This window comes from Scleropages formosus, chromosome 14, assembly GCF_900964775.1.
Source record: "Scleropages formosus chromosome 14, fSclFor1.1, whole genome shotgun sequence".
NCBI lineage: Eukaryota > Metazoa > Chordata > Actinopteri > Osteoglossiformes > Osteoglossidae > Scleropages > Scleropages formosus.
Genome location: NC_041819.1, coordinates 12,817,091 through 12,837,965, shown reverse-complemented (window position 1 = coordinate 12,837,965; position 20,875 = coordinate 12,817,091). Strand labels below are relative to the sequence as shown.

Here is a 20,875-nt window from a genome sequence, read left to right as displayed (position 1 = left end):
ACCAGATGAAGTGATCAGTAGTTGATATGAAATTCTTGAAAGAGGCAGTGGAAATCTGGAGGTTCCTGTCACTCTTCATGGCTCCAGCACTGCTCAGTTGGGACATTTATTAAATCAAAGGTGGTCTTGACTGTCAGTCTGTTAAAACCAGAGTCATTTTGTGGGTAAAAACATGTCTTTGTTAAGTGTATGCTTCTGTGTGCATATGGTAGCGCGCTAGCGTGTGTGTGTGTGTGTGTGTGTGTGTGTGTGTGTGTGTGTGAGAGGGAGAGAGAGAGAGAGAGAGAGGCACTACACGTGTGTGTCCTGCAACTGTGCCCTCAGCCTGTCAGCTGCTGGCTGCCGTAGCCACTCTGGCCCACTCTAAATAAGAAGTGACACAACAGCTGGGGCTCTCATCACCACCTCAATGCAGAAGGAGGCATAAGGGACCCGGCGGGCCAACGGAGAACCACCGGCGCCACCATGAGGAGAGACAGTGAAGTACAGCTATAAACATCATCAATTTCTGCACTCGGTGTCCGTTTCGTCGCCATTGCACGACACAGGGATAATGTAAAAATGACCCCCCATCTATTGTCCATTGCAGGGGTGTGGTGGTCCCGATGTGTTTTCATCATCATTACTCCCGTGCACCTGGGCTGTGAGGCTGATCATGGATTCAATCCACACTCATTCTTCGTGGAGTTCACATGTTCTCCCTGTGTCTTTCCTTCAGATGCTCATTTTTTTCCAAAGTTACCTACAACTGTTTACCCATTTATGCAGCAATTCCAGGTAATTTCATTGGAACAATTGAGGGTAACTGCCTCACTCAAGGGTACCATGGCTGGAGGTGGGATTCAAACCAACAGCCATTGGGTTCAAGGGTAGCAGCTCTAAGAATCACACGTCTGCAACTATGTCTTTCTTTCTCCTGATGTAATGAACAAATTGTATTTCTCCGCGATGTACGTCGCGTTGGAGAGAAGTGTCTGCTAAATGAATAAATGTAAATGTAAGCACGACGCTGTCAGTTATTCCGCTACGCGCCAAAGACGGGCATTTTAGGGGAACGGGTGACGCTAAATTGTACATTTTGTGTGTGTCGTTGCTTTGGAGAAAGGTGTCTGCTAAATAAATTAATGTAAATATGGCTATTAATTGCTTTTGCAGCTGAGTTCTGCTCTGGTTCTCTACTTCCATCAGCTGGTTTTGTGTGGCACTGCAGAATCAACATTTTGAAATGACAGTATAAATTTAAGTATAGTACAGCACAGTATAAATCAGTAGAAATTTCTTTGAAGCCTCTAGAGAGCACTAAATAATTAGAAATGTAATGTTATATAAAAGAATTGATATAATATATTGGTCTCGGGTTGTTACCCTGCCGTGGATTAAGATTTTAAATGTGACCAAGAAAGCTGATACAGAGCACTGATGCATGAGACATGAGTCGAGTTTGACCTGCCGACGCGTTCCCACATATCTCCCCTCCTTGTCTCTCTGCACTGATTTCTTATACCTGCATTGATCACATGCAATTCTCTGGTTATGGCCTACTGAACCATCAACGGATCCGATCACTCGCTACACCCCAACCAGTATGCTACGTTCCTCTACCTCTGTCTGCTTGGTGGTCCCACACACAACAGGTCCAAAAACAAGGTTTTTGGTTCTGGCTCCAGTGTGGTGGATGTTGGATACTAGATACTGAATCAGGGTGAAAATAGAAGTGTAGCATAGAAGTATCTGACACTTGGGGGACAGAGTGACGCAACAGGTTTGGCCTGTGCCCACTCTCTGGCGGGTTGGGGTTTGAGTCCTACTTGGGTTGCCTTGCGATGGACTGGCGTCCCGTCCACGGTGTGTCCCCTTCCCCTCCAGCCTTGCGCCCTGTGTTGCCGGGTTAGGCTCCGGTTCGCTGCAACCCCACTTAGGACAAGTGGTTTCGGGCAACGTGTCTCCGACACTTATTTGTGAAAAAGCACTTTTAGTGTGCAAGATGCCTCAAAGTTACAGTATTTCAGAGTTCTTACACATGGCTGTAGAAATCATTCAAAAATTTGAATTTCCATTGACAAATATTTGCCAATTAATCTGTTTTTGGCAGATTTAATCTTAAGAGCTGCTGAGAATTAGTTATTTCCTTAGCACATGTTTCTTCCTAAACCACAAACGCGTGTCATATTGCTGGATATTTTACTGAATCTGCTTAGATTATGTACCCAGCTCAGAGGCCCAAAGGTGCAATGGAAGAAACAATCCTGAGCTGTTTTTTAATTACTCTTAATCTCTCTTGACAGCTGTCCTTGAAAACAGGTATTCTTTTTTGTGTTCCATTGATTTTCTTTAGTTCTTTTCGAGGTTTCCACTGAAATTATGAGTAAAAATTTCCTGTTGCGTGATCTTAGAAATTTTCCACTGTCAACAAGTGTAGCTTACAGGCCTTAATTTCACTTGTCACTTGTATTTATTTATACTGAAGCAGAAATAGAAATACTTTTCAGTGCTGTCTTTGATTATTGAAAAAAAACACAGTAAGCATCTTTGAACTGCATGAAATTATACTTTAAATAATTTTAAGTATTCCACTGGTGAGCCTCTAACTCCAGTTTGAAGTTTACAAACCAAAACGTTTCAGTGACTGCATTCATAAGCAGTCACTGAAAGATGGGGGTTGCAGCCCGGTGGCACAGCCAGTAGCGCTGCTGTCTCACAGCGCCTGGGTGGTGCGAGTGAACATGGGTTTGATCCCCGCTCAGTCTGTGTGGAGTTTGCATGTTCCCCCCGTGTCTGTGTGGGTTTCCTCGGGGTGCTCTGGTTTCCTCCCACACTCCAAAGAGATGCTGTTCAGTGTGTGAGAGACAGAAAGAGTGTGTTTCACTGATGCATGGATGAGTAACCCCTTCCAAGTAGTGTATCTTGCAATGTAGTCACCTTGGTGAATAAGGTGTGTGGGCTCATAATACTACATGGTATCTGTTGTAAGTTGTTTTGGACAAAAGTGTCTGCTAAGTGAATAAATGTAAACAAGCGATGGCATTTGGTACATTTGCCTTCTAACACTGGTGAACATAAGCAAATGAACCTTATGTAAACTGTGCACTCTAACAACAAGTAACTTTTATTGATCCATCTCAATACCACAAAGTGATGCTGAACTTAAACTGTTAATTAGCACACTAAAAGACAATGCTTTGCAGTAACCTTTGCTGTTTAAAAACTGTCCTTAGGATAAATTTTACCAACATATGGATTCAATCAAAAATATATGTAAAGACCAGTAAATTAAAAAAAAACTAGAAAAGGCCTGACAATAAACGCTACGGCATTATCAGTGCAAAAATAAGAGTTTCTAAAATAACTTCATCTTCCATTGATATTTAGCCAAAAGTTAAATTACACAAATTTAAGTGAAGCATACAGCAAAGCAATATTGCTTCTACAGTTCCGTTAAGTGTTTCCTATTGCCCAGAGGAAAAAAGTTTCATACTATTAGTTTTTTAATTATTATTTATAGGGAACCTCATGGAAAATACCCATTTTGAAAAAAACACAGAAAAAAGAATTCATCCTTACCTCTAACCCCCTGAACAAAAGAAAAGTTGAAAATAATACATTTTAGAGACAAACTGGATTTCCTAATGTTTTTCTTACAGGCTTTGCCAGAACGCAGTAGACCCAGACATAAAAATAAAGTGTACTCAAACTGTGCGTGTTTTCTCCTTTAAATATGGTGTGTAAATGGATAAGTGTATAAAAACATGAAAAAAGAAACATGCACATTTCACATCTCAGTTGTCCTGCATAAGTACATATTGGTTGTACCTGAGACATTCACCACAGTGGCGGGCTCTGTAATGACTTATTCACAGCACTCCATTTACCACCCTGGAAACTTATGGTTTGGACGAAAGCATTTTTATTTGCAACAAGGTGCACCCTGTTTTCCACAACATTTCTACTGGGAACATATTTAATGAAATAAAATTAAAGGTCCGTATTTGAACGTACAAACACACAACACCTAAAGCTTATTATAGCCTATAATGAAGAAAGAGACAAAAATGTGCACAAAAATCGAAACTGTGAAAGCTCATAAAACGTAAAAAAAAAAAAAAAAATTATATCTTAATATGCTGAAATTTGTAGTGTCTAAACATTATCCTAGAATTCAATTTACTTGCTCATTATTTAACTACACTCTTGAATAGGAAGTTTGAATTTTGGATTTTATTCACCTACACCTGCTCTCCATTTTAAAATCGTCTTTACAGAAGTCAGTTGTACCCATTTATGATTACGCTTTTTATGTTGCGTTTCGTAAAATTTCGTTTATTATAAAAAAGAAGTGCACAGTGGCACAACCCTGTCACTGGTCCAGAAACAGCTGCTGCAAACTGCTACAAAGAGAAATACAGAAAGAAGAACAGTGCCAGAGCGCATACGAAGAGTAGCCCGAGGTACAGGGCTAGTTTGGTTTTTGGAGGTTCATATAACATCTCCTCAGTGAAGATCTCCTCCTGCACCGTCTTTGCTTGACCGTTTGCCTTTGACTTCTTGTTTCTGCAGAACCACTCCGTCATCCTCCAGCACGCTTGAGTTTCCTCGCTGCGGCTGTGCTCCTCTCCACGGGGCTCATCAACTCGGCCTGCGTTTCCATTCTCAAATTGCTCTGCAGGTGCAGCTTTCGCTTTGCTTGAGGCCACAGGGCCAATGGAAGGAGAAGGAAGCAGCTCAGCATCGGGCCCATCTTTTCGCGTTTCCTCCTGAACATCCATGGATCGTTCATTGCTGTAGCTGCCATTGCTTTTATGGGAGACAGCTAGATTTTTCTGGACTTTCTTTGCATTTCTCATGAGCCGCTGCTCCCCATGACAGAGTCCCCAAAAGGTGGTGGTGAGGATTTGGTCCCTGCTTGGTGGAGGGCTGCAGATGCTGACCGCCACGGCCATAAACCCTGAACTCCAGAACAGTACCGCTGCCACATACATAAAATGAACATTTACCATGAAGGCAGGCCTGTCATCTAGCTGATCGCAGGGCGGTTCCCTGTAGATGAACACAAGAATCAAGCGGATAATCCCCAAGATGGAGCCAGTAACCCCTCCCCAGAAAGCACCAGCCTCATTACAACGTGTGCAGAAAACCCCCAGCAGGAAAAGGGCAGCAACGGAGGGGGTGAGGTAGTCAGATACTTCTTGAATGTATGGGTACATCTGGCCCCCATGCATCTCAGTAATAAGAGGGACCCACATTACGCTGAAGGCCACCATTAAGACAACAAAAAGCCGGCCAGCCATCACCAGTTCTCTGGGCGATGCCCGCTTCCTCACCAATTTGTAGATGTCAAGTGTAAAGATGGTGCTGGCACTGTTGAAGATGGAGTCCAGGTCACTCATCAAGGCAGCGATCATAACCGCCATCATCAGTCCTCGTAGGCCTGTCGGCATGACGCTCATGACCAGCCGTGGGTAGGCGACGTTGTAGCAGCCTGCCTGGCTACCACACACCTGCATGCAATGTTCCGGGCTGATGCAGACAATTTCATCTGTGAAGAGGATTCGGGAAATCATGCCTGGGATTACAATGGCAAACATGGGCAGCACCTTCAGGACCCCTGCCATGAGAGTAGCGCCCTTGGCATGGGCAATGTTCTTGGCAGCTAACACCTTTTGCACAATAACTTGATCTGCACACCAGTACCAGATGGAGGCGGGAGTCTGCCCCAGGAGGAAGCCAGGCCAGGGAATGTCCTCGTCTAAGGGGCCACGCAGCAGCTTAAACGCTTGTGGTTTGGGATGAATGCGGCACGTGTTGGTGTACGTGAAGTTGCTAGTTCTCAGGATTTCGGTGACATTCGGAATAGCCTCCATGTACTTCTGCTGCAAACCCTCCAGGCCTCCAACTTTGACAACACTGAAGACGCTCAGGCAGAGAGACCCAACGATCATGAGGACTGCCTGGAGGGTGTCCGTGTAGATGACAGCCGTCAACCCCCCAGTGACTGTCATCAGAGCTGTCATGCTTATAAGTAGGATCATGGAGAGGTAGATGTTCCAGCCCAGTGACTCCTGAATGAAGAGAGCACCTGAATACAGATCCACCGAGAGTTTGGTAAAAATGTAGAGCGCTAGGGTGAGAACAGCAAAGTACACTTTGAGTCGCTTGCCCCCATAGCGCACTGAAAGATATTCTGGCATGGTATACAACCGTGAATGGATGTAGACTGGAACAAAGACCCAGCCCAAGAGTTGCAGAAGCACTAGCGCGTTGAATTCATAGGCACCTGCAGCGTACCCACTCGCTGCCCCGGACCCTGCCAAGCCAATGAAATGCTCGCTGCCGATGTTGCTAACGAACAGAGAAGCCCCGACAGCTACCCAAGTCATAGAACGTCCAGCAAGAAAGTACCCGCTGACCGTGCCGTGTCTGACTTTCCACATGGAAAATAACCCGATGGACAAGACCAGCAAAAAATACAGCGCCACAACGGAAATGTCTGCTGCTGCCAACACTGGAGCCATTTCTCAACTAATTTGGAAATACAGAAACTTTCAGGCAAGAAAAATCTTTAGAAAAATACACAAAATCTCCAGGATGAATTCAAAAATGTAAGTAGTGAGTCAAGGCTGGCGCAACTATCCTTTCATTAGGTGCCTTCATGAACATGCCAAGAATGCAACACCAGCGCAAACCCAGTTTGCGGACATAAGTCCACCATCCAAATATTTTTTCTGTGCTTTCTTGTATTCTTGTTTTTGGAGGGAATCTGGAATGACAGGTGTAATAATACCTAGAATTACATTCCTGAAAGAGAGCAAAGGCAAAAATTAAGTGAGACCCAGGGTGTCCATAGCAACCAGACCACGTCAAAACAGCTGTCCTTCTCTATACAGAATGCTATGAATATGTTTGTTGTGGAAAGAAATGCAAAATTTCATTCTCAGATTTGCAAGTATACATTATCAGAGACTGAAAAGTGACTAAATCTTTTCATGCTCAGACATCCCCACTAATCACACTATTTGCTTTCTAGCGACACGTGTAACACAGCTCTCAAAACTCCACACTGATAATGAGCGAAAACAAATGTTTCCCTCACTGAACTTCCCTGTATGAAAGTAATTTAATTTAATTCAGTTTAGTTTAATTTAACAAAAGTAAAAAAGTATTTAAAAGCAAAGAGGAATACTCAGTGCTTTGCCTAGCAGACTGAACCCATTCTGGCTGTTTTCACATTCATTTCCAGAAAAGTCCACAAAGCTCAATGGAGGCTTTTCTGTTTCTCTTGCTCTCAAATGCAAACTCCAGTTAAAATGAACATTAAAATACAGGTAAGGTAATTCTTCACTACACACGCTTATACTGTATGTGTGTAGGATGCCAATAAGGGCATTGACAAAGTAACTGTACTTACAGTAGATACCCTCCCAGGTAACGGAAAGAACAACAGGGGTCCTAATATTAAATCTGTTGTTAACTCAGAATATATTACAAAGTAACTAAGAGCTGCACCTTTATGGGAGATTCCGCATCTGAACTGAGGAGTATTTTGAAGATGGTCAGTTATACCACTTTATATTCATTTGAAAAAGGAGCCTTAGGCCTACAGTCTTTTCACTTAGCATTTGTTTAGTGTGTGAGAGACAGAAAGAGTGTGTTCCACCAACGTATGCATGAGTGACCCAGTGTAAGTAGTGTATCTAGCAGCGTAAGTCACCTTGGTGAATAAGGTGTGTGGGCTACTAACACTACATAGTACCATTGTAAGTTGATTTGGAGAAAAGCGTCCGCTAAGTGAATAAATGTAAATGTAAATGTAGTATGAAGCAAAGATCTTAAATTGTGGAATCGTGTTTTCACGTTTCCCTTAGTTTCTTCAGTTTAACTGTATCTGACTGTTATATAGAGTTGAGAGTACATAGTAGTCTTTTTTTTTAAATTCAGTTTTTAATATACATTTCATGGAGAAACTCCTACTTCTAGTTTCTACACTGAATATGGGTATGGAAGCTCTGAGCCTCCAATGTCACATGATCCAGGATACACCTAAATGTCACTTCACATGACATGCCCTGCTAAAGACTGCAGTGTATCACTTACACTTTTCACATCTCGCATCAAAAGACTACAAAACACAATTAAGTTAACTCAGCTGCCTTCCAAACTACAGTTTAATTTAAATCAGATCCGTTCGTACACGGGAAACACTCACTTTTGCTGCTCCATCCATGACATGATGTCACTTACCGTGCAAATAGGAAAATACAACCAGCTCCTGGAGGGCCGTAGAGCAGTAACGCCCTGCCTTCTCCTCCCACTGAGCGCTCCTTCGGGTTTATTCCAGGCCTCCTCCAGTCCGCTATTTATTTATCCCCGGTCCGGAGCGCAAAGCGGCGCCGATACACCCCACACACACTTCGTACACTTAACAAACATTACTGTTATAACTGGAACACCCATTGCATTACTTATGCCCTTATTCCAGTTGGTTCAAATATTTTTAAATAAAACAATGGAGCTTTCGCATTTGGACACTCTTTGGGAGGCTAAATGTTTTCTGTACAGTTTATAATAGGAAAAACTGCATATTTTATTATAGCCAAGTAGTTATTGTGAAGCAAAAAGAAAAAGCCTATTTTACATTTCTTAGTGATTCAGTTATGTATGTCACTTGCCTCTATCGTACAGTAAGTTAGAGTATCATATGCTAATAATTCTGTCTCACAAAAATTGCATTCTTATCGTTCTGTAAACTAACTGCGAATTTATCCTAACATTAACGATAATTTCTTATAATGATAGGATGTAAGGATATTCTATGTATAATTGGTTATAGAATTAATTATGTACAGGCAAATAATTATTTTAAAATTTAGCTGTTTTATTTCCACGTTCTTTTTTCTTCTTACCATAATTTACATGCCATGGTTCAAACATTCTGTAAGTCTTAAGAGAAAAAGAATCCCCGCAATAAAATTGCGCCATAAAGTCAAGTGTCATAAACCAACGATTTTCATTAATAGCACTTTTTTTTTTTTTCTTTTTTCTGACAGTGGCAAGGTACAATAGCTCTAAAAAGGACAAAGGGAAAGAATTATAAATACACACTTCCATCATAATACAAGAAAAACTAAATCAATAAGAAAAACTAAATCAAGTACAGAATAAACTTTCATTTAAAACGATATAAAAATATAAAGAACAAACTTTAAAGTAAAGGTATTCCTTCTACAATGTTCACCAACATAATCTTACAGTAAAAAAGAAAATTACTTTAGCCATCATTTCTTTCCTTTGTGCGTTTACGGTAATAGTTGCGAAACTACTTTTCCCAGCGCTCCCGGTCAGCTTGTTAAGAAAACTACATTACCCAGAATTCTGCATTCTTCCCAACGCGTTTTCCTTTCATGCGCAGAAGGTTTGACCTACAGTTTCGGGAGATCATGGCTGCGGTCCGGTTAAGCCAGCAGGTATGACATTAATTAAACTCTTTCCCGGCATTTCCTTACTGTTTTTGGTACTTTAGGTTCAATTTGTGTTGGATTAAGTATATAGGTAGTAACAAGAAGTCCTCTTTAAATCGCTTTCATGTCACCATTTCCTGCAAAACGACGATCCTCGGATCATGTGTCATTCTCAGAGATGTTCGTTCCATCCAGAGAGTTAGTGAGGCCTGTCTGGCTTAAGCCGGCTTTAACTCAGCGTTTTGTGTTTGGATCGTGAACCCGGCTTGAGTTGATTTGGGAGTGAGCGAAGGGGCATCTTGTGTTTTAGAAAAAGCGCGTTCAACTGTATTCTTCGCAGGTTCGTCAGCTGAGCACGACGGCGGTGAGGCCCGCAGCCAAGCTAGTGAAGGTGAGTGTGAGCGGTGTGTGCTGGCCCCGGCTCGTACTCTCTACTACTACTCACTGTACTCCTGCTGCTGTATGCTGCTGTCTCACAGCGCCTCGGTGGTGCGAGAGGACATGGGGTTCGATCCCCACTCAATCTGTGTGGAGTTTGCATGTTCTCTCGACGTATCTGTGCGGCTTTGCTCCGGGTGCTCCGGTTTCCTTCCACACAGTCCAAAGACATGCTGTTCTGCTTCCCGCATAGTGTGTGAGTGACAGTGTGTGTGTTCCACTGATATATGGATGAGTGACCCATTGTAAGTAGTGCATGATCTAGCAGCGCAAGTCACTGCGGTGAATAAGGTGTGTGGGCTCATAACGCTACATAGAGTTCAGTGGAAGTCACTCAGACGAATGTAAATGTAGAAGAGTTTTGGAAAGAGTCATAGTAGAAACAAGGTGACCGGTGGCTGTGTCTGCCCTCTGTGCCCTGTGCTCAGCCCCCCATCCAGGTATACGGCGTGGAGGGCCGCTACGCCACGGCACTCTTCTCAGCCGCCAGCAAGCAGAAGAAGCTGGATCAGGTGGAGCAGGAGCTGGGCCGTGTCAATGTGAGTGAGCCCTCATCCCCTGACCAGCACTCTGCTCCAGACTGCCTCTCCTCGGGCTTTTTGGGACAGTCTCCGAAAATGATATGGTGTACCGCTGTCTCTGAATAGTGCCCACGCACAGCTCTTTTACTCGGCACGTCCGACGCAGTGTGAAATACACCAGGGAAAGGTGCCTGTGGCAAACGGATCTGACGAGCCTCTGTCTTCTGGCAGAATCTGATCAAGGACCCCAAGCTGTCGAGCATTGTGCTGAACCCCCATGTGAAGCGCAGCATCAAGCAGAAGACCTTCACCGATGCTCTCGCAAAGGAGAAGCTTTCCCCCATCACCATTAACCTCATCAGTGAGTCCACGGGGGCCATGGTGCCCTCTTGGCGGTGCTGCTCTTAGAGAGTGGTTGGCTGCGAATGCTGCCCTTTGTGCAGTGAGTGGATGTCAAGTTTTTAATGCTGTTAGCCGTTGGTGTCAGCTGGCCTGGGTATCTTTCAGATGTTCTGGCTGACAATGGCCGCCTGACCCTGACCTCTGATGTCATCGCTGCTTTTGGCAAGATGATGAGCGCCCACCGCGGGGAGGTCATCTGTTCTGTCACCACTGCCCAGGTAGGGAGAGTGCTGGCATGCGTTTGTGTCTGTCAGAGCTCAGACTCCTCATGCTTTGCATGGGTCAGCATTTCTGCACAGACATCTATTTGAACAGTTTTCCAATGAAATGTTTTGTACATGTCTAACACTCTGTTACTGTTCAGCCACTGGATGAGGCCAACTTGACAGAGCTGAAGACAGCCCTTAATGGGTTCCTGCAAAAGGGAGAGACACTGAAGCTGGAGACCAAGGTGCGTAGAAGCTACAATCCTCTTCTGATTCTGTTTAATTAATAAGAAGAATTTGAAGAATTATTCTAATAGTTCTAAGTGTGGTGGACATTTTAAAGGACAGAATGTGCCACTGTACAGAGCTACTACATGTCACCAGACACTCTACGGTTCTCTTTGGCATGATACGATGACCCCTCTCCAGAGCTTCAAATGTATAATAACCTTCTAATAATGTTCTGATGGTTGGAAGGCTGCTAGGAAATAGTGTCGGCATTAATGTAGATTTCATTTGGAAGTATGGTCAGTCCATGGGTTACAGGTGTATTCTTTCCACAGTCTGACCCCTCCATCTTGGGTGGAATGATTGTCAGCATTGGGGACAAATATGTGGATATGTCCACCAAGACCAAGATCCAGAAGCTGAGCAAAATCATGAGGGAGACTTAGATCCTGTGGACTCAGTGTAAGCATGAAAGAGTGGGAATATATGTGTTTGTCACTGCCTGGCTCCTGACCAGCATAATGAAGAAAAACACTGTCTCTTGTGTTCATAATAAATATTATGTAAGGCAGAACATGCATGTGTGGTTTACATTTATTAAATGTTGTTCAAAAAGTAGTTTTTTCCTTTGCCGTGGGGAAATGAGTTCAGAAGACGGCTCTGCTGTGTCTGAAACGTTAATGTGCAACATGAGTCAGACAAGTAACATCTTCCAGAAACTGGTTGTTTTAATGAGATTGTACACTCCATAAGTCTACATGTTACAGTACTGAAAATCCAAACTTTAGGAGGCTTTAGTACTATGCTTCTGACAAAAGATATGACATGATTTTATAGACTCAGTAGAGGAATAAAGAGGAGAGGATGATGGAATGCATTGGAAATAAGAACTAAAACTTAGAAATGATACAAGCTGCTATAAAATGATCTGGCTGATTTATTTGCTCCTTCCACAGACTAAGGTCCTCTTTAGTACTCGCCCTGTGTTAACTGTCACTGGCCCCTAGCCACCAGCCGAAAAGGTTTGTCTTTATAACCATATTCTGATTTTCAGTTCAGAGTGTGAAATGTTACTATTATATACATTTGTTGATTTATGTCAAACTGTAACTGCAGTGGATTTGCTCAAAAACCTTCTGTAAAAGCGAGAGCTGATTAATATGAAGTCTGAAAGACTTCTGAGGAGCACAGACAAGGAGGTACAGCTTGAGATGGTTTACAGCTCTCGGTTCATTGCCTGGCTGAGATGGTAAAAGCGAAGGGCTTCCGGAACAGGGAACTCAGATACGCAAAATGCAGTGGTGGTGCTGCCAAATGTACCGGGTTTGACCAACACTCACTTTAGCTACTGTGGTCTCTGAACACCAGGGAATGAAATTAACAGCAGCCACCAGTCAAATAGATGTACACCCATCAATCACAATAGCAGGTAACCGGAGTGTCAAACACAGGTGGATAGTTACCAAAATTCCACCTCAGCCTCTGAACTTACTACTAGTTCAGAGCTTGTAACACTCACCATTTCCAGCTGCAGTATTACTACCATTACTAAGTAACAGTTGTCCACAAAAATCAGGATCACCAATAAATGTATTCAAAAGCCACTATGGCTGGTGGCATAAAATATTAACATCCCAACCTGCACTGGAGACTTGGGAAAATGGTGAATGGATAAAGCACCCTACCTTTTCTTTGCTACATTTAAAATACCATCACAGTTAAAAGAACATTAGCTGGGAGTTACGCCAAGATAGGGTACTTGATAGCAATGGAGGAATGATGTCATGCGTATAGACTTCACAGGGAGAAGGGGCACGTACCGCAAAGTCCAGCACTGCGCAGAGCTCAGAAACCACGTTTCTGCAGTGATTATATGCAGTGATGTGTACAGACCCTTGTCTTTCTCACTTTTTCTGTTTGCACCATGTAGACTGGATTTGATGCAGCTGTACCAGTTGCTCCCATCTTCTGTTTCCCACTCATGGAAGATGAGAACAGCGGGAGCTATAGCTTCTTCATCCCTTTGAGGAACACCTGGCTTCGTCGACAAAATGTCAGACTCGTGCACCTGACTGTGAAACATCTGAGAAAAGTCCTTTTTTCCCCACCATTTCACAGGTATACATATTAAATTAGAAACACAACAAAGTAAAATTAATCAGCAAAATAAAAATCAAAAATAGATTGTGTTAACATCACATACAGCAGATTCTGACTTCAGTATCAGCACGTAGCTGGTGTTTTATTTCATTTCAACTATTTTTATCATTGCTTTAACCTCTCAACAAAACCTTATGTGCCAGATAAAAATGTTTTATATTCTTTTAAATATAAAATTTTGCTAAATACAAAAATAACAAACTCATGTCCCTCAACATCTTTTGTGTGAACATTTACAGTTGCTTTTATGGCTACTATTGCAAATGAAGCACAGCAAAATCTAGATTTAATTCAGGTAAATTAAAAGAAATGACAAATGGCTCCGCTGCATTCATTCTAAATAAGAAAACGTATGCATATTAAAGAACCAACCTAAATTAAATTTTCCACAAAAATATTTCAGCATAATGTAAACTCTCCAGTAAACATCAGTAATGTCATTTAGAAATAAATATTTTATTGTATACTAATGTATACCTTTTTACTGAATTTGCTCTTTGACAAATTAAAACTACAAAAAATATATCTACACATATTTATATAACATAAGGGTAGAAATATAGGAATAGGGGCATTGATTTAGGAATGCCCCTAAATCAATACCATGTTAACCATTTGCAGAATTCTTAGTCGCTTTGTTGTCCAACAGTTCAGTCATGACTTCCAATACATATGAACAAACATACACAAACGAAAAACTCATAAAGTCACGTATTTCACATCCAGGACTCTGACCAATACAGTATTTGCAAGGTTATGGCCAATATACTAAAAATACTGTGATTATTCACTGTTCAGTCATTCAGATGCATATGAGTCCCAGGCCTCTGTGATCAATGACTGAATTATTAATTAACTATGATGCTAAACACGATGGAGTTTTTATCTCAAGTAAGTAAGGGCTTGATTAAATAAGTACATTACAATTTATTAATGCGTCATGGGCTCTCTGTGTTTATGGAGAGCTGACAGAGAAAGGTAAGATCCGAGGAGCCCTGAAGCCGGTATTCCTGCACCGAGTTATTATGCAACATTTTCAAAACAAGTTGCAAACCTCCTTTTCTCCTTTAGTGAGAAAAATGTTTGAAAACAAATATTTTTCAGTATAGCTACATATTCAGCTATTTTGACATTTAACTACATGTGAATTGTAACATGGGCTTAAACCCGTTTACCTACGTAACACAAAATATGTACTGTACAAAACCATCTCAACGTTTAATTTTCAAAAAAATTCTTTTATTTTTAAAAAGTTTTCTAGCGATTAAAAAAGCCAATTTTGCGTAACATCTATTTTTTTCCTTTTCCTAAAGCCATGCATCAAGACAATGAATAACCTCTGTTAACTTTATGAAACATTTTCTGAAGACTATTTACAACTGGTAGCACATACAATTAATTCCCTTTACATTAATTTGCTTTCCACCAATTACCTCTCGCGTTAAGTCTAATATTTCGATGGCAATATTTTGATACTACATCTGTGGGTAGTTTATCAAAATGAATCACCCATTAGTAAGTTTTAAATAAACATTTAAGTCCTGAATAAATAATGAGCACATCAATGCTGATAACTCATATACTATAACTAACTATATGGAAGGTCTAACGTAACGAAAAGGGTGGTGTTCCAAAATGTACTTGAAAAACGAAAATCTTGATGTGTCCAAAAATGGTCGAACTTTTTAAAATCTAAAGCATTTTGTTACAGTAAACTGTGACACAATGTGGAAATTAAAAAGAACAATACTATCACTCAAAAGGAGCATAAAAGCACATCCCCACCCCTACCCCACGCAAACACATAAACACGGTATGGATGTGGCACCCAGCGATCCGAAACAGAGGGCTGCACAGCACGGATAGAGAAACGCAATCTAGGACTCATCGAAAAGCTGCAGGTCCAGGCGCACCACAATCTCACCAGTTGGAACTTCGTGCAAGAGCAGCCGTTTGGTGATAGGGCCCTTCGAACCCTGGTCCTTCTTAATGTCTGCCAGCCGGATTTCGGTTCTGCCCAGGAAGTCTGCAAAAGGATTAAGCGCTGTTTATTGGCATTTGGACACTCATTCGGCATACCCAGCACCAAAGGTACAGCGTATGCTTTGGCGGAAGGTACTGACCGTCGGGGGAGAACTGGTCCCTCTCAAAAACGGTCACACACAGGACATCTTGCTCCAGGTCCTTGATGAAGAACTGGCAGTTGGAGTTCCACTTGGGGTTCAGCGTGTCCTGCAGGGTCTTAGTGATGTGGCACTGGGAGCCCATGGTCACCTCGCAGTATGGATTGCTCTTCCCTGAAACACGCATTTACACGCCGCAATTTACCAGCGAAGAACGATGTAACTTCAGCAGTACATTGTCTCTTGTGGTCTGAGGGACACTGGACAGAAATACAGTGCGTGAAGAATATGAGTCTTTGACTTCTCTTACCGTGAGATCGGCAGGGTTTCAGCTCAATGCCCTCGACTATGTTGACCATGAGCCTCCCGATCCCTGTTGCCCTCTGTGATCGCACTGGAGACAGACACCCATGAGTCAAAGACATCTCCCTGCCCCAACCGTATAACACATCGCCACGAGGAAGCACTTGCACCAGTGAATAAAAAGGTTATTTCTTCTTCGCTTAATGGGGTAAATGTGTTTCTCTGTCTTTCTTGAAAGTACGAAGGAGCTTGTCTACCCAGATATGCTTTCTCTCTTTTCTTCTTGTCTGTCTCAATGTAAAGTTCGGAGGCAGCCTTGATCTTCTGCACCCAAGCTGTCCTGCAAAAGTGTCAATCGTCAGCAGGATGCACTCTTGCAGTGCAGTTATTGTTAAATTACCGCACAAAGGTCTGGTTTGGAGGATGCCACTGTGTACGGTGGTACTCACCTCTCATTGATGCTCTCTGCTCGGAGTGTGTACACCCTGTCGATATGGGAGATGTGGAAAATGGGTTCATCTCCAGAGGGATCTGTGGGTAACTTCACCAGCACCTCATTGAGGAAAATCGGCTGCAGAGGAAACACAGAATTGATCATGCAGTACGAATCCTGAAAGACACCCATCTGGCTTGTGAAACTCTATCCAAATCAATGACAAACTGAAGAGATAGTTAAAAAAGAACAGATTAGATCACCAGCACCGGGCGAGCGTGGCCACTCGAACAGCTATTTTCGTGGAAAGCGCAAGACGGACCACACGCAACAACAAACGTCAGAGAGAACCCCCCACGCCACCAGCTGTCCACTTCCTCCCCCACGTCTCTGCAAGCCTACTCACCGTCTTGTACATCCTGTACTGCAGATGTGATTTTGGGCTGAAGACTTTGTCGGTGCCAGAAGAGCCCAGGGGCTTGATGATCTGAGTGAGCAGCAGGAAGTCATTGAACAAGAAGCCATAGAGCTCCTTGTTGCTCTTGGCCTTATAGAGTTTGCCGCTGTGGAGGAATTTCCGTGGGCCCAGGCAGTTGGTCACAGAGTTGAACACCAGTTGCTTTGCGAAAGAGAGGGACGTATATTAGCTATTACTGTGGTCTTACAGGGATTTATCAGTATAAGACGAATCAATACCAAACACAAGGTACTGGCACGAAAACCTACTTTATTCCTTTATTAGAAGTATTACAGCACATTGCATTTTCCCCATACAATGTGCTCAGTCAGTGGTGAACACTGACATCTGATCAGCTCTGAGGATCTGTTGGAGAATATCCTGAAGTCCACTGACATCCACTTTAAATGGTGTCATTGTGCCAACTAAGTTTGCTTAAGAAGGCTAAGTAGAGGTGGACATGAGAAAGTGAAAAACGATGACAACAACACTACTGAAAGAGAGTACCTCGGACAAGCCCTCACACTGCACGTGGCCCTGGATCCACTCCAGGCGATCCGAGTTCTCCTTCTCTCTTACTCCCTCGTTGACCTGCGAGCACAGCTCCTCAGCCTTCTCCATAGCCTGCTTCAGGTGGCTGTGGTCCGGGTGGTTCTCAGGGGTATTCTCCATTATCTAACGGGGACCACAGGCACAGGCAAAGAGATTTACCACATTCCACCTCACATGCGTAGCGAAAGAATGCATGCGTTTCTCAGCGAATACCAGCAGGCTGCACGTACGTTCTTGATGATGAGGGGATAGCGGGTAACCCTCTGCATGGGCTTCAGCAGGAAGCTTGACAGAGGCATTCCTTTGCATCGGGGGTCCATAGCCAGCCTCTGAAAAAGAGAGCAAGGAGGTGTTTGGACATCAGTCCTGTATTCCATTACAGTTCTCAATGCCGTCAGACAGCGACTCAGCAGGCCTTCGTTACCTTGACAAATTCCTTGAAGTCAGGCACCTCATCGGTTTTCTGCTGAATGAGGGTGGCGCCGTTGAGTTGGCAGCTGCAGAATCGGATGTAAGGCTGCATGTGGGGCAGCTGGGCAGTCAGGATGTCGCCGATCATCTTCACAGGCATGCGCTCCCCTGACATCTTCTTACGCACCCGCAGGGCTCTTGGAGAAGGACGACACGAGAGACACAGCAGAAGGGAGACAGAGTAAGAGAGAGACACCCGTTAGTCCTCTTCATTCCAAGCATCTTGTCAAAAAAATATAGTACGGCTTGCTCTGTAAGAGTCATACACCTAAACCTTGCTAAATAATCAGGGTGTGACAATTTAATGAACAGCTTCTGAGAAAGTAATTTCACCTCCCACTTCCTATTTCTTGACTCAAGTAGTAATGGTCATTGGATTGTCATCATACAGCTAAAGGCTTTCCTCCCTTGATAAACACTTTTATAATAGCTAAAATTATCCACAGTAAACAAGAGCAGGTCTACAGAGGTAGGATTTTCATGGCCACTGGGGAGCATGGTGGGCCGTACTTGAGCAGCTTGATGTTGCACATGATCAGCTCTTTCCAGTTGACAAAGATCATCGCCACTTCCTTCTCAGTGAGCACTTCTGATTCCAGGAGTGGCTTCTGGAAGACCTGAGGAAACAAACACATTTTGTTAGAGTCCAACCAATGCTTAAAATACAGTGACTACAAGCCATTTGGAGAACCACATCACCGTTTCTCTAACACGACAGACAAATTCATTGCAATATGAGGTATGCTTTTACACAGCCACTGAGCTGCCATTCATCTTGGAGAAATTTGCACGATGTCTAGTGGTCATTGACAAGGAGAGATTCGCAGCCTGTAATAAAGTACAAACTGGGACAATATGATGCACTTCCAAGATGCAAGGACACCCAGTAAGACACAGGAAACCATAGAGCGCATGACCAAGAACGTGAACCAAGCTGATATGGAATACTGAAGGAAAGGCAAAAATACCACAAAAATAAGACCACTTTAACCTTTTGAAGCAGCATGGTACTCTGCAGTAAAATGTCTTGACGCTCTTGATCACTCCACCTTCGGTTGGTGATCACCTACCTCAGTGACGAGCTGCAGGTCATTGACGTAGTTCTCCTCAGTGACAATGAGCTCATGAATGTACCCCTGTCGTTTCCTCTCTGTAGGGGTCAACATGTCTAGGAGGTGCAGGTCGGCACACCCTGGAGATGGGATGAGGACCTGGGTGAGTCCCTTTGTCATTTTGATACGATCACCACCATCTGTGTAACACTGTCAATCTGAGCTTTTCACACTAAAAATGTAATTCCACCAGAGTTTGGAATTCATGCATTGTTCCAAATGAAATTAAGTGTTCTCGCCATTATCATAAGAAGTTGCATTCCTGTTTCAGGCATGGTTTTCCAAATAAAAATCTCAGCTTGTTGTCCAGTCTATGTACCAGTTTCTTTACAGTCAAATCTAAAGAAATGTTCCAGGCAAGATTCATACTGCAGTTCCATCTCAGTTTGAGCAAAGGGTTCTTCTAAGGTCACATCTGTCAGATTTTTCATTTGGGACCAATCCCAAACCCAGTGCAGAGTATTTGAAAAACATCAGACAATAAACCTGCAGCAGACAGCCTGTCTGTACTTGGGTTCTTGCATCATGGCGAAGAAAAGGCCAGAGATGGTTTCGATGCAAGCTTTGGCACAGTGGGTAAGCCCTGCCAGCCAAGCAGGTGAGGAAACAAGAGCACTAGGGTTGACTAGGATCTATTCCATATCGTGTCATCCACACTCTGAAAAAAAGAGTTGGCCTGCATAGTAAATAATGAAAAATCCTTCTAAGAAAATGGTGTTTGCTAGTTCTTGGAGATAAAGAAAAGAAGTGAACACGGTGGCAGTAGGTGCAAACGGCCATCCACCCAGCTGATCGAGGATTTGCAGGAGCACACTGATGAAGAGATGATGAGGACCAAGGTCGACGGAGAACTGAAAGTAGCTCCGTCCCTCTGTATTGTTGGAACCACCTCTATCACAAAAGTGGCACTATGGATACCAAGGCTTGGGTGTCACCAGTCGAAGAAAAAACACACATATTCAATCTACCATTGCAACTGGGCCTTTTAATGATCATTTATACAGGTCATTTTGGGTAAAGAATCAAGTGTGTGCTACAATTCTCTTAAAACCGAGTTTGTGTGTGTGCGCGTGTGTATATATGTATATATATACACACACCCCTTACTATATATTGTACATTCACTTTTATTTAACTGCTTCCATGAACAAGAGAAATGGAAGAGGCAAGCTCTTATTTCCTTCCTGTTCAATTTGTTGTGTGCATGAGAACAGAACAGATACACCAGTTTCTGAATGTACAGTAGCGTACATATTTCAGTTGCCGATTGCAATTCCTGCTGTACAAAGAGCACGTCTAAAAGACATCACCTGACATTCTCAATGACTTGACCAGTTAAGTCAACCAGTGAAGTGGCAAAACCCCTAGTAGTGTAGGGAACTTAAAAATGGCAAACTCAGTCATGGGCTGTATACAAGGATTTGCGTCAGTTTTCTAGGTAAACACAAACTAAATACTACTATGACAACAAATTAAGAATGATATGTCATTTGTAATATGCAATATATATTTTCCACAGGAATGCTATTTCGGGTATTAAAAAAGACAATACACTGGCTCTTCACCTTACTAACACAATTCGGACCCAAAGTCCCCTCATAACTTGATTTGTTCGTAAACAGAAAGTCACTTACACCACTGTCACAATCAATAAAACCTATATATTGATGTCCCACTATTGATTTATGGCTTACATTCTGTAAAAATCTCTGATACAGCTATAACAAATAAAAAATACTTTTTCTTTTAAAATATTTTCTTACATTTTAAAAAATTTATACGTATATATATATATTTTTTTTTGATAAACTAAAAACATGTTGTGGCGCAGCGAGTAGCGCTGCCTCCTGCAGCACCTGGGTGGTGCGCGAAAACGTCAGTCCGTGCGGAGTTTCTCCGGGAGCTCCGCTTTTCTACCGCAGTCCAAAGACATGCGGTTCAGGTGCATTTGTGACGCTAATTTTTTGCCCTTAGACTCCGAATGGATGAGTGACTGCATGTGTGCATGGCTACGCTG

The 20,875-nt window shown here is 42.8% G+C and overlaps 3 protein-coding genes across 6 annotated transcripts in view; 1 reads left to right on the top strand and 2 right to left on the bottom strand.

Moving 5' to 3' along the window:
* Nucleotides 1-4,385: 4,385 nt before the first annotated feature.
* Nucleotides 4,386-6,509, bottom strand: LOC108920003 (sodium/myo-inositol cotransporter-like). The gene has a single exon (XM_029258083.1). The coding sequence runs from the start codon at nt 6,507-6,509 to the stop codon at nt 4,386-4,388; it is 2,124 nt and encodes a 707-aa protein (XP_029113916.1).
* A 2,880-nt stretch (nt 6,510-9,389) lies between these two features.
* atp5po (ATP synthase peripheral stalk subunit OSCP) lies at nt 9,390-11,821 on the top strand. Its single transcript, XM_018728477.2, has 7 exons — nt 9,390-9,458; nt 9,793-9,843; nt 10,319-10,429; nt 10,643-10,772; nt 10,919-11,031; nt 11,178-11,264; nt 11,583-11,821. The coding sequence occupies exons 1-7, from the start codon at nt 9,396-9,398 to the stop codon at nt 11,691-11,693; spliced, it is 666 nt and encodes a 221-aa protein (XP_018583993.1). The 5' UTR covers nt 9,390-9,395; the 3' UTR covers nt 11,694-11,821.
* A 2,849-nt stretch (nt 11,822-14,670) lies between these two features.
* Nucleotides 14,671-20,875, bottom strand: part of LOC108920073 (intersectin-1-like) — a 37,763-nt gene continuing 31,558 nt past the window's right edge. For all 4 annotated transcript variants that reach the window (XM_018728560.2, XM_018728561.2, XM_018728558.2 and 1 more), the window contains 11 exons: nt 18,817-18,938; nt 18,257-18,363; nt 17,700-17,883; nt 17,506-17,604; nt 17,231-17,398; nt 16,673-16,885; nt 16,283-16,404; nt 16,091-16,173; nt 15,841-15,924; nt 15,531-15,704; nt 14,671-15,433 (listed from right to left, as the gene is read on the bottom strand). In XM_018728560.2, coding sequence (XP_018584076.1) covers nt 15,285-15,433; nt 15,531-15,704; nt 15,841-15,924; nt 16,091-16,173; nt 16,283-16,404; nt 16,673-16,885; nt 17,231-17,398; nt 17,506-17,604; nt 17,700-17,883; nt 18,257-18,363; nt 18,817-18,938 — 1,505 coding nt within the window. In that variant the 3' untranslated portion in view covers nt 14,671-15,284. The remainder of the gene's footprint in view (nt 15,434-15,530; nt 15,705-15,840; nt 15,925-16,090; nt 16,174-16,282; nt 16,405-16,672; nt 16,886-17,230; nt 17,399-17,505; nt 17,605-17,699; nt 17,884-18,256; nt 18,364-18,816; nt 18,939-20,875) is intronic.

Bases quoted from the DNA above. Each gene is read 5' to 3' on its own strand.
- atp5po (XM_018728477.2), top strand. From the start codon at position 9,396: ATGCGCAGAAGGTTTGACCTACAGTTTCGGGAGATCATGGCTGCGGTC. The intron at 10,773-10,918 runs GTGAGTCCACGG...GGTATCTTTCAG, and splicing joins CATCACCATTAACCTCATCA to ATGTTCTGGCTGACAATGGC. The intron at 11,265-11,582 runs GTGCGTAGAAGC...TTCTTTCCACAG, and splicing joins CACTGAAGCTGGAGACCAAG to TCTGACCCCTCCATCTTGGG.
- LOC108920003 (XM_029258083.1), bottom strand. From the start codon at position 6,509: ATGGCTCCAGTGTTGGCAGCAGCAGACATTTCCGTTGTGGCGCTGTAT.